The sequence below is a fragment of the Callospermophilus lateralis genome, chromosome 1 (genome assembly GCF_048772815.1).
Source record: "Callospermophilus lateralis isolate mCalLat2 chromosome 1, mCalLat2.hap1, whole genome shotgun sequence".
Lineage (NCBI taxonomy): Eukaryota > Metazoa > Chordata > Mammalia > Rodentia > Sciuridae > Callospermophilus > Callospermophilus lateralis.
Window position 1 is genome coordinate 213,056,328 of NC_135305.1, and position 12,629 is coordinate 213,068,956.

At 41.6% G+C, this 12,629-nt stretch overlaps 1 protein-coding gene across 1 annotated transcript; it reads left to right on the forward strand.

Moving 5' to 3' along the window:
* Positions 1-1,406: 1,406 nt before the first annotated feature.
* On the forward strand, positions 1,407-2,363 carry LOC143642125 (olfactory receptor 7C2-like). Its single transcript, XM_077110252.1, has one exon. It carries the CDS (start codon positions 1,407-1,409, stop codon positions 2,361-2,363), a length of 957 nt encoding a protein of 318 aa, XP_076966367.1.
* Positions 2,364-12,629: the final 10,266 nt, after the last annotated feature.

Here is a 12,629-nt window from a genome sequence, read left to right on the forward strand (position 1 = left end):
TGAAATAAGAGATAACATGTTACAAATTAACATCACTTAGTCAAAGGAGACTTTTAGAAAACATCATAAAATTAATTCTAAAATGCCAAGAAATTGTATGACACTTCATTGATGAAGAAAAATAAAGAGATCTCTGCATATAATAGCAATGGTGGAGATATAATGTGGGGAATAATCATTCTTAACAATGTTAAATCAAAACTACCCTCAATATTATAAATAAGGAATGGACATAATCTAATTTTCTTTAGAAGAAAAGTTTGCGAATAAAAGAATTGAAATATCTGGAGGTCAATTCCTGTTCTTGCAATACTAATCTGAACATAGTATAATGTCATTTGTTTCCAGCCACAATGTTCTCCCAACAGAGCTTAGTCATTCTTAAATTCACCTTTGAGTATAATCTGGAAAAAGGAATAAAATTACAGTAGAAAAAATACTAATGAATTGCCGTACTCCTACTCCATTATGAAGAGAGATGCACTTTTTTAACATGGGGCCAAAGATCTCACAACCTGATAAATGGTCATTTTTAATCATTTATTTATAAGAATGTGAAAAGATTATACCTGAATTTATAAAAACTGATAGAGGCCATTTGCATCTTAAGAGAAGGAAATATAAAATTAAAATTAATCCAAACTGTATTTGCCATAAAGACAAAAAAATGAGAAAGAATGGGCAGGATTTGAAGAGCCATTTCCGTGTGGTGGAATAATTGGATGTGATGAGAATCAGATGATGGAAAATATCCATAAATTCACATTTCTATTTTGAAACACTAGGATTTCTTTATTTAGAAAAACCCTTGTTGGTTGGATTTATAAAAAAAAAAGTGGTAATTCAGAGGAAATGGAAACAAGGCTTAATGATAGCAATGCTTTTTATGTGTGTTAGCAGAAGGGCCACCAATGGTTGGATACACACCTAGAAATTCCAGAAAAGCAGCACAGTAAAACAACAAGCCTCCAATGCCTCACAGACCTGCCTGGAGCTAGGGTGCTCTCATCCCATGTGCCTGTGGCAGAACACCCCAGAGCAGCCAGCAGGGATGCTGGGGAGGGAGGATGCTTAGGGAGGCTCAGGCACTGCAGCCAGGGTCCTCCTATGGCTGTGAGCCTCCGAATCCCCAGGGGGCTTGTTAAACACAAAGTGGAAGAGAATATGCACATTTCCAGCAAGTTTCTAGGTGATGCCCATTGGGGAACCAATGATCTAGAGCCAGTTTCATCAAGTAACAATGATAGCTACAATTTGTCAGCAAAGAGACCCGATGATAAGACAAAACAAATGATTCCTTGAGTTCCCAAGGTGTCAATAATAGACATTGGGTTCATCCTGGGGAATCCCTATTTGGAGTGAATTTGGAGTTCCTTCTCTTCCTCCTGGGAAAACACACCAGCACCATGGAAAGAGGAAACCAAACAGGCAACTTCATCCTCCTGGGATTCACAGACGACCCTGACCTGCAGTCCCTCTTCTTTGGCCTGCTTCTGGCCATGTACCTGGTCACTGTGCTGGGCAACCTGCTCATCATCCTGGCTGTCATCTCAGACTCCCACCTGCACACGCCCATGTACTTCTTCCTCTCCAACCTGTCCCTGGCTGACATTGGCTTCACCTCCACCACCATCCCCAAGGCTCTCAGGAACATCCAGACTCACAGCAAAGGGATCACCTTTTCCAGCTGCATCTCACAGATTTATTTTTTTGTTTTGTTTGGATGCCAGGACAACTTGCTCCTGACAGTGATGGCCTATGACCGCTTTGTGGCCATCTGTCACCCCCTGCACTATGTGGACAACATGAGCCCATGGCTCTGTCTGCTCATGGCTCTGGGGTCCTGGTTCCTCAGTGTCCTGGGTGCCCTGCCTGGGACCTTGACCATCTTGAGGCTGTCCTTTTGCACCAAAATAGAAATCCCTCACTTTTTCTGTGATCTTCCTGAAATCCTGAAGCTCGCCTGCTCTGACACACTCATCAACAACATAGTGGTGTACACTGTGACCATCATTCTGGGTGTCTTCCCTCTCACTGGCATCCTCTTCTCTTACTCTCAGATTTTCTCCTCCATCCTGAGGATCTCATCAGACAGGGGCAAGTACAAAGCCTTCTCCACCTGTGGGTCTCACCTCCTGGTGGTCTCCTTGTTCTATGGCACTGGCCTTGGGGTCTACCTAAGTTCTGTAGCCACACTGTCATCTAGGATAGCTCTGATGGCCTCAGTGATGTACACCATGGTCACCCCCATGCTGAACCCTTTCATCTACAGTCTGAGGAACAGGGACATCAAGGTGGCCCTGGGGAGAGTCCTCAGCAAGATGGTGCCTCTCAGTGAAAGGATCAACGCACATCTCCTCTGAGTCACAGTGTGCACCATATTGGGGACTGGAGACCTCACCCCTTCCATCCAGCTGTGGCTACCTGTGCTTGGTGCATTTCAAGGCAACTCATTCTTTGCATCTTCCTTCGGGGTTTTCCCACCCTAGTAATTGCTCAATATGTTCTATAGTGTACCACCTTTTTTTTACTAACTACACAGTCATTTTAACTTTGTATGAACTCAACTGCACATTTTCTGTCATCAGCAATAGTGATTTGGTTTTTTCATTTATGTATGTATCTTATTGATTGGGAATAATGGCACATATTGATGAGGTACTCTGTCATGATCATTACACGTGCCCATGAATAATGATAAAAAGAGGATCATTAACATTTCCCTCTTCTTAACTTCATTGTTTTGTTTTATTGTCAAGATGTGGACTCTTTTCCTTTAGCTTTTTGTAAATTGTGTACTAAATTATTGTGAGCTATTGTCACCCCACTGTTATGTGGAACATTAGATCATTCTTCTCCTGTGTAACTGGATTTTATCCTCCTTCTTGGGCCTCCCTCTATCCCACTGTCCCCCCTACCCTTTGTAACTCCTGGCAACTACGTTTATGAAATCTTTTTGTTAGCTGAACAGGTGAGCAAGAATGTGCTGTGCTTATCTTCCTAGATTTCTTTATTTTTTTTTCTGTCCTAGTGATGGAACCCAGGGGTTGACATGTGCTAGGACAATGCTGCTCCATGGAACAACATCCCCTATCCCTTTTTTTTTGGAGACCAGCTCTCACTAAACTGCCCATACTGGCCTTGAACTTGCAAACCTCCTGCCTCAGCCTCCTGTGTAGGTGGGATTGCAGGCATATGCCTCCATGCCTGGGCCTGTTGTGTGCTTATTTATGAATCAAATCTTCTGTGTCAGCCATATATGCTCAGCAGTGATGGGGTGTGTAACTATGCTATTGTAAAAATATTGTCTGGCATCTCATTTACATTTCTGAAGTTATGTAAATAAACTTAACTCAAAGATTTTCTCCTTTTATATGAATCTCTTCCTTTTGGTCAAATCAATATTATTGAATTTATGGACTCATCCAAAATATGGACTCATAGAATATCCAAGCTGTACCTTATCCACCTTTCCAACTACAATGCCTAGTATGGTTCCTATTTATTTATTCATTTATTTATTGTAGTTGTAGATGGACTACATGCCTTCATTTGATTTGTTTTAGTTTTATGATTGTTTGTTTTGGTACTCAGGATTGAACCCAGGGGCACTCGACCACTGACCACAATCCCAATCCTATTTTTTATTTTATTTAGAGGCAGCATCTCGCTGAGTTGCTCAGGACCTCACTTTTGCTGAGGCTGGCTTTGAACTGTGATCCTCATGCCTCAGCCTCCCAGTGGCTGGAGTTACAGGCCTGCACCACCACCCCCAGGTTTATCCATTTACTTTTTTATGTGGTGCTCAGGATTGAACCCTGTGTCCCACACGTGCTAGCCAAGTGCTCTTCCACTAAGCTACAGTCCCAGGGCCCAGTATGGTTCTTGGTAAGTAATTTATGCTCAGTAAATATTTGTCCAATGAAGTGGAAGTCAGATGTGTAGCCAGCAAGGGGCCAAAGGCCACCTAGCAGCAGAAACTGCCTTCTACTTCCACTTCCGTTGATGGTGGAGGCTTTCATGTAGCTGTGATCCTTCTCCATCCCTGTTTTATTGAAGTTTAACTGACAACCTTGCAGACATTCGGGTGACAGTGTGATCACTTGACAGACTCAAAATTGGGTCATGATTTCCTGTCCTGTATTCCCTGTCTATTTTGGCTCTCCTTCTTGGATCACATATATTAAATATTGCAATTTTAATTATTTAAATAATCTGCATTGCTTTGATTTATTTTCTTAGGTGTTCTAAATATGTTCTCTAGGGCTCCAGGTTTTTTTCCTTATTTCTTGCCCAACATGCGTGCATCCATCCCTGATGTTCTCAGTTCCATTTCTTTGTCTTCTTTCTGGGTTTATGCTCCAAGGGTTCATCGGTACTTTCTCCTGAGAACCTGCTTCTGAGAGTCTCTGCATTGTGATTCTGGGGCTCAGCCATGATGCTGTGTGAGGCTGTGGTGCTCTTTTGTCTTGAACCAATTCATGGCCATTTTATGTCATTGCTCTGTGGGGTGGGTTTCCTTGTTGGTGAGAATGATCCAGACTAGGAATGGTGGCAACCTTGCAGCAGTGATTTGTGAGCCAGTCATTCCATCACATCATCTTTCATGCCAGATATTCATAGGAAAATATGAATTGAACAGTTGAAATGAGGGCTCTGAAGAACCTCACTCAGCCAGTATTTCCTCACTTGAAACACTGAATGTACTTGTACATTTTCTCATCCGCTAATTTCCATATTCCAATTTTCTGTATAAGACCTTTCCTTCCTTTAGTAAAGTGAATTTGGGCAGTTTTTATTCCAGGTTTTGATTGCAAGGCTTCAAAAAATAATGTTTTTTTTCCTACCCACTTCCTGTTTGCCTTTTTAAAAATGTTCATATACATGTATCTATGGGGAATTGTGAACAGTGATGTGCTTTGTGTGGTGAACTCTGCCAGTGGCTGGGATGTAGCTCAGTGACAGAGGGAACTCTCAGCAGGTTCAGGCTCCATCCTGACACATACCTATCAGTGAGTTAAACACAGCTCCCTCATTGGTTTTTAATTTTCCTATTTTTTTTCCTGATGAGCTATTATATGAATATTATTCACTGCAAACCAGTGAGAGTAGTCCTTGTGGCAGAGGTAACTGATAGAGTATCCCAATGCCTGCTCCACTCATGGAGTCCTACCTCTACATACTCTTGAGCTTCTTTTTCTCCAACCTGTGCTTTTTCTGACATGTTTTGATTCCATTACCTTGAAAGATGTCGGTGAGTGTAGACACACAGAGCAAAGTCATTGATGGGAAGGTCACGGCACCCACAGGTACTTTCCCAAAGACTTTTCAGGGTTGTTCAACTTTCTACTGATTGTGAGTTAGTTCTCATGCTCTGAGTTTTGGTAAACTGTGTCTTTTAAAGATTTGTTTCATGTCTTTTGTTACCTGGACTCTGTTCTTTGCAAGTATTCTCAGCTGTCTTCATGCTAGGTGAGACAAGAAGCTGGATATTTCTGATTTTTCTTCCTTCAAAATGGGTAAGGCTCTGGTAAATGTGTTGCACAGAGATTTAGCATTTATTTATGAGAACGACTGGTATATTGACCAAAGTTTGCTTTCTTTTGACATTTTAATTGTCATGTAATAATTGTACATATTTATGAAGCACAATGTGGTAATTCAATGTATACATAAAATGTGTGCTAACCCACTTGGGATAATTGGCCAATAGAGTTCCTCTTACCTTTACCATTTCTTCTGTTGAGCATGTTTCAACTTCTCCCTTCTAGTGTTTTAGAAAATACATAGTGAACAATTATAAACTATCATCACCTTGCTTGCTCTAGAAGACTAGAATTTTCTCCTCTCTGACCCACTATTCAACCTCCCTCTGCTCTCCCTCCTCCTTGCCTGTCAGCTAATCAGGGTCTCTATGCCACACTCTGCTTCTGTGACAGCAAAGGATATTTCTTTTTCCAGCAGATTCTCTATTCCCAAGAGACAGGGTTAAAGTCAGGAGAGTTCATCCTGTTACTCCATCTCATGCCCTCTTCCGCCTTCCAGAGACTTAACCCCATTACACCCCGAGTGGAAGTTCTCCCCAAAGACTCCCTCAGGAACCCCCTTTCTGCTCTTTTTCTACAAGGTTGACCCCTTTAGTTTCCACACCTAAGTGACATCATGCAGTGTTGGTCTTTCTGGCCTGCTTATTTCTCTGCAGAATGTCCCCAGTGTGTGCTTTCACATTGTTATACATGAGAGCTATCTCTTCTTTCTGAAGGCTGGGTAATATTCCAGTGTGTATAGGTACTTCTTATTTTTCTTGGGCACTAAAATCATACATGATACTGGGATATGTTAGGACACATTCAGATATGCATGGAACATGATCCAATCAAGTTTATTCCCAGTACCTTCCTTTTCCCTCCCCTCTACCTTCCCTCATGTGCTATTCTACTCTACTGATCTCTCTTCTAGCATGATTTCTATTGTATAACCAAACATATGTGATTCACTGTGAGTTTCCATTCCAGGTAAGAAAGCAGATGGGGAAATGGTTGTAGGGGAAATCCCTTGCACTCCTTGCCAAGGCTCAACAGGGCAGGGTTCACGTTATTTCTCAAGTCGTCCTTTGCTTATGAGGACTGAAGAGAATTTAGGACGTAAAAGATGAAATGAAAATAAAGGTACAGTAAATGTACACGCAGTTCACTCACCTGCACATTAATGTTTACAATAAAAATTGTATTGGGTGAGTTATTTTTTTAATGTCAAGGTGTGGAGGCATGTTTTTCATCAGCACCACGAATTTTTAAGCTCTCTGATTTAGAATCCCAGTCCTACCCTCACCTTTACTCAACAGATTATGTATTCAATTTTGAATTTATTTTATGAATTTAAGAAGTTTAATTCAGTGGTGATCATGTTCCAGGCAATATCTACTGAATCATGGGCCAAGACTAAAAAGCAAGTATTCCTAACACCTCAATAGGAGAAATAATACAAGCACAAATAAGGAGGGGAAGAAATCATCATGTGGCAAGCCAAATGGTGACAGTTACTATTAAGGGCAAAAAGCAACTGTGAATGAGAAGGTCAAGAGGGAGTGTGATTTTGTACAGGTGTCCAGGCAAGACAGGCCAATAAGTGGCATTTGAAAAGAGACCTCCAGGAAGACAGGATAGGAGCCACCATCTTCAGAAGCCTGTGACTGGCTGGAGGTACAGCAAGTGCAAAAGCCCTGAAGAAGGTGCCTAATACAAATGTTCAAATTCCCCAGGAGCAAGGAGAGGGTGACATGAGCTGGTATCAGAGGAGAATGAAGAACAAAGCAGCCTCCCACTTGCTGCAGGTTCAAGATGCCAGGAGCTTCTGTCCAGGTGTCCTGCCTTGGCCTTTTATTAAGTTGATTGACAAGGTATCTGTGTGGATTGAAATGTAATCCCGGTTTATTTATTTCTCAGGGTCTCACTGAGTTGAGTTGCAAGTGGCTGGCTTTGAACTGTGATCTCCTGCCTCAGCCCCCCCAAACCACTGGGATTAGAGGCATAGACCACCATGCATAGGTCAGATGGAATATTCATTTAGGAAAAAGTGTGTAGGGAATAATACTGCACAGATTCAAAAAAGGAAATTCACAAAGAACAAAAAGATGAACATTTTTATATGAAATATTAGAAGAGAATTTGTTTCTGTGTCATTCAATATTGATTTCATTGACTGCTTTTTAAATTTTTATTGCATTTTTACAACACAGATTACACACAGTTAAGAGGTATGACTTGAAGTTTCTCTACATGTATATATTGGTTCCTGATGTTCTGACCTCTGGAGTACAAAGTGACTTGGGGAATATATTAAATCCAGGTCCTGCTTTTCTGAAACCTGCTCTCACCTTAATAGGCAGACACACACTCCACAAAAGCAATTTATAAGAGGATGTAATTTCTTTATAAGACACATATATCTATCTTTTATTAATAAGATAACTCCTTTTCCGCTTAATTTGCAGGGTCTTTTTGATGAGAAAATTTATACAATTTTGATGAAGTCCAGTTTTTTCCTTTTTTAAAATTGTCTTTCATTCCATGGATTAGTACTTTGGATCACAAGAACCATTTGAGCTCAGAAAGTAATAGAGATGGTTCCTCAACTTACTTTTCTTTTCACTGAAGGTTGATGGGAATGTGATGGCATTGAGTAGAAATGTTTCGTTAAATTTTGAATTTTTACCTTTTCCCAGGCCAGCACTTTGTGGCCCCGAGCCAAGTAGCAGCCATTCAGACACATGGTCATCATGACGGACACAGATCCCCTACAGCATACTCAGCCATGATGTCTGGTGGGTTGGGTGTGTAAATCCTTGTGTGACTTATTGTTTTATTCAGCTATTTTACTGCTCTAACTAATTGTAGAGGAGGAAGAGTTTACTTAAGGGCTCATGGTTTCAGAGATCTTGGTCCATAGAAGGCCAGCTCCATTCCTTGGCCCTGGAGGTGAGGCTGAACATTATCATGGAGCATGTGGCAGAGGGAAGGAGCTCACATGGTGACCAGGAAGCAGAGAGAGACTCCACTTGTCAGATACAAATATATACCCAAAGCCACGCCCCCAATTCCCACCTCCTCCTTCCACACCCCACCACTTCCGTTACCACTCAGTTAATCAATATCAGGGGATTAAATCGCTGATTCGGTTAAGACTCTTACCAACCAATCATTTCTCCTCTGAACCTTCTTGCACTGTCTCACAGGTGAGCTTTTGGGGGACACCTCACATCCAAACCATAACACCTATGGTATTTGCAATTTATGATGGTTAATAGGAGGAGCAACTGTATACAGGAGCCAAAAGAGAAATCACTGACCTTCCCTGAGAAGGTGTGTTTCTGCTGTTTCTGTGATCCTGCATTTTACATACACATTATTGTTTTGCTGATCAGGGGCCAGGCCCCTCCCACATGTCTGGCTGTTCTGGTACAACTGAGCTGTCACTTTGGCTCAGGCTGCCTTCGTGACAACCTTGGCTACATCTGACATCCCACAACACCCCAACAGACTAGGGCAGTTTGGGATGTCCCACCACTGACCCTTTCAGATGTCTCTCTCTACAGCCTCTCTGGATGACTCCTCCCATTTTCAGCTGCTTCACCTCTCCTCACTCCAATCCAGAGAACTGCCTTCCCCACCTATAGCAGAAAATCTGGGTTGAGCCAGCTGCACACTGTGCCTATGCATGAGCCTGACCTTTTTTATCTATACAACTGACCTTCCTCTAGCATTACTGGGTCAGTCCATGTATTCCTTCCCCTTATGCTGCAGCATAGGTTCTAATAGAGCTTCTTTCAGATGGCTCATTTTGCTCACTCATTATATCTGTCTCAAGTAAAGTAAAAAAAAGAAGTTTGCTGTAAGGGGGGGCACTAAAGACTGCTCACACTCCAACTAGCTAATGACACTAAGAGCAGCTAATAGTAGCCAGTAAGCAATGTAGAACTCCTTTGAACTGCCAAGAGCTGCTACCTCAAGCCACTAGGGAGCAGTGAGGGGATTTTCTACCTGAGAGCTGCTGGTGTTCAAAGCTCAGAGCTGCTAACACTAAGAGAGCTGCTTTTTGCCTCTGTCATTTCTCTCCAAATTGAATAAAAGAACCCTCAACCAGTTGGCAACACCAATAATTAGTATTAATTGCATTTTATAGGCTTTTAAATGAATCATTAGAGAACAGAAGACAGTGACCATGATTGCATTTAAAAAATGTAGTCAAAGCCTTAATCTTTAACTTTTTAAATAAATTATAACTTTAATTCTACACATTTATGGGATAGAGTGTGTGATTTAGTACATGTATTCAGTATGTACTTGATTTTCAGAGCATTTAATATTTTAATCTCCTTCAAAGTTTCTAAGTTTTGACTAAAATATTAAAGTTGTACATATTACGTGTGGTCTGATATTTCAATACATGTATATATTATGTACTGAACAAGTCAGGGTAATTAACATGTGTTTGGAGTCCCCAAGCCGCTCACTTCTAGTTGTACATAAATATATGTTAGGATTTCGAGGACAATAGTCACCAGACTGTGCTGTAGGAAACTTAGTACTGATTATACACCTCCTCTACCCATCTTCACAGTTAATTTTTAATTCACATTTGCGTGACACCCAGCGATGTAGACTAGAACAAGCTTGTAACTGCAGTGTCCAGCTGGTTGGTAGTAAACAATTAAATATTTTTTAACACAATAAAAGGGTGGTATGGTTCATGTTTTCTCTCATAACAAACAGTGCCTCAAATTCCCATGCTTTCATATGAAGAAAGAGGAGTCCCAGGGACATTGCATGGGGCTTCAGGGCACGTTGCCCTGTCGTGTGTTCTTTGCTCCACAGGTAGCATCAGTCTGGGAATGTGGCCACAGAAATAGCCCTTAAGTGAGAAGTGCCCATTCTCCTAACAAGGGAAGAAAGGAGAAGCAGTAGAATCTCATAAGCCTCTTACAACTTCTTATTTTTTCTTTTTCTTTATTTTTTTGCAACTTCTTAATCTCTAAGCAATTCGTATCAGCACATGTTCTATCAACTAAAGAAGGTGTTTTGTTAGTCAGGGTTGCCAGAGAAAAATAACAAAGACTAGACAAGAGAGGGACTCACAGGATGATAGTTAGAGATGCAGATATAGACAGAAGATTGACCCACAAAATCACGAAGGCTGAGTATTTCCATGACTCTCTGTGAACTGGGGGCCAGAAAAGACAATCTAGTGACTCTATCAAAGAAGGTGAAAGCTGAAGAGCCATGGAGGTCAGCGGTGCAGCCCCTGGTCCAAATAAAGACTAACAAGACCCCCAGGGCTGATGGTGCAGGTCCCATAGTTCAAAGACTGAAAAAATTAGAGTCTGACATCTGGGGGTAGCAGAAGGAGAGAACATGCCCTGCTCAAGAAGGAAAACCCAGCGAGAGTTTCCCCTTGTTCTCCATTCTGTCACATCGACCCCCTTGACAATGGAGGTTCCCCCTACTACACACACTCAGGGTGGGTGGTCCTCACCCACCCATTGACCCACACACGGCTCTTCTCTGGAAACACCTTCTCAGAAACACTCAATTCTTGAGGAATTCCTCCAGGCAATAAATTTCATATCCCAAATCGATCATCATGTTGTCCAACTCAAAAGGCACAAAGACATGTGTTCCTATCATGTGAGGCACTGTCTAGACCCAGGTAGTGGGTGGGGTGGTGCAGTCTTCCTGTAGACAACACAAGAGTGACAACCAACTGTGAAATGGAAAACAGGTGAGGCATTTCACACTCCTTCAAGCATCAAATGTTTATTAATTGTGTGTTTTGGATTTGCAACAAGGAGGATGAGAAGAGTGGGAGAAATCACTTAATGCGTCAAGAACCATCAGCTGCATTGATTTGCTAAGAGTGTAAAATAGTAGAAAAGAATCTAACAATCTTTCCTGGGCCTACTTGGAGCCACCATTAGCAGGTCAGACATGGCGCCCATGAGTCCAACATTGCATAGGGTGGTGGAATCAGGCTCTGTGTTGCCTGCCTGGGTCCTGGGAACATTCTTAGGCATTCCATCTTCAATCATATCTCCTTGAGGAAGAACACAAATAATTTTAAAAAAATAAAAATTTCTCAACAACAAAAGTAATCATATGTTTTTGATTCCAAGACACCTATACAAGGATCATCCATATGGGAAAAAATAAGAGCAAAGAAAAGAAAAACAATGAGAACCCATGAAGGGGAAATACACAAAGGCTGACAAAATTTGTACATTACTACACAGAATATGAAAAGACATTTCTATGACATTTCATACTGAGAAGACAAATTGGAGTTTATGTTTAATTTTTATCAACACAATAATTGTTCAAAAACACTAATTGTAGGTATTTATGGGGGTGAGATGTGAAGTTTCATTACATATAAACATTCTGTAATGTTCCTATTGGGGTAAGTAGCAAGTCCATCACCTCAAATATTTGTAATTTATTTATTTAAAAAGTTATTGTGCTGCAATTATTGAAACACTCCCTATGGGTAGTTTAAAATATGCAATACATTATTGGTAACTAGAGTTGCCCTACTGTGTGACTGAATAGCAAAACAGACACCATGCATGAAACTGTAACCTGGTACCTGGTGATCCACATTTCCCCCTCTCACTTCCCAGGCTCCTGTGACTACTATTCTACTCCCTGCTTCTATGAGACTCAGCTGGAAAGTGTCAACTTGTTTAGGCAGAAGCTGAGCTACTGAGTCCATATCTGACCACCAGAACTGAGGTGGTGGAGGCCTTCAGAGTGGAGAAGGCCTTGGAAGGCCTGTCCTTGACTCTGACACTGGACCACACTCTGTGCTCAGTAACCACCATGTGATGATCTGGAAATCCCGCCACTAGTATTGGTTCTAGTCAGCCTTTTCACTGCTGTGATCAAAAGACCTGACAAGGAACACATAGAGGAGGGAAAGTTGACTTGGGGATCATGTTTTCCAAGGTCTCAGTACACAGATGGCTGACTCTGTTGCTCTGGTCCTGAGATGAGGCAGAACACCATGGCACAAGGGTTTAGAGAAGGAAAGCAGCTCAGGGCATGGCACTCAGGAAGCAGAGAGAGCTCCACTCATCA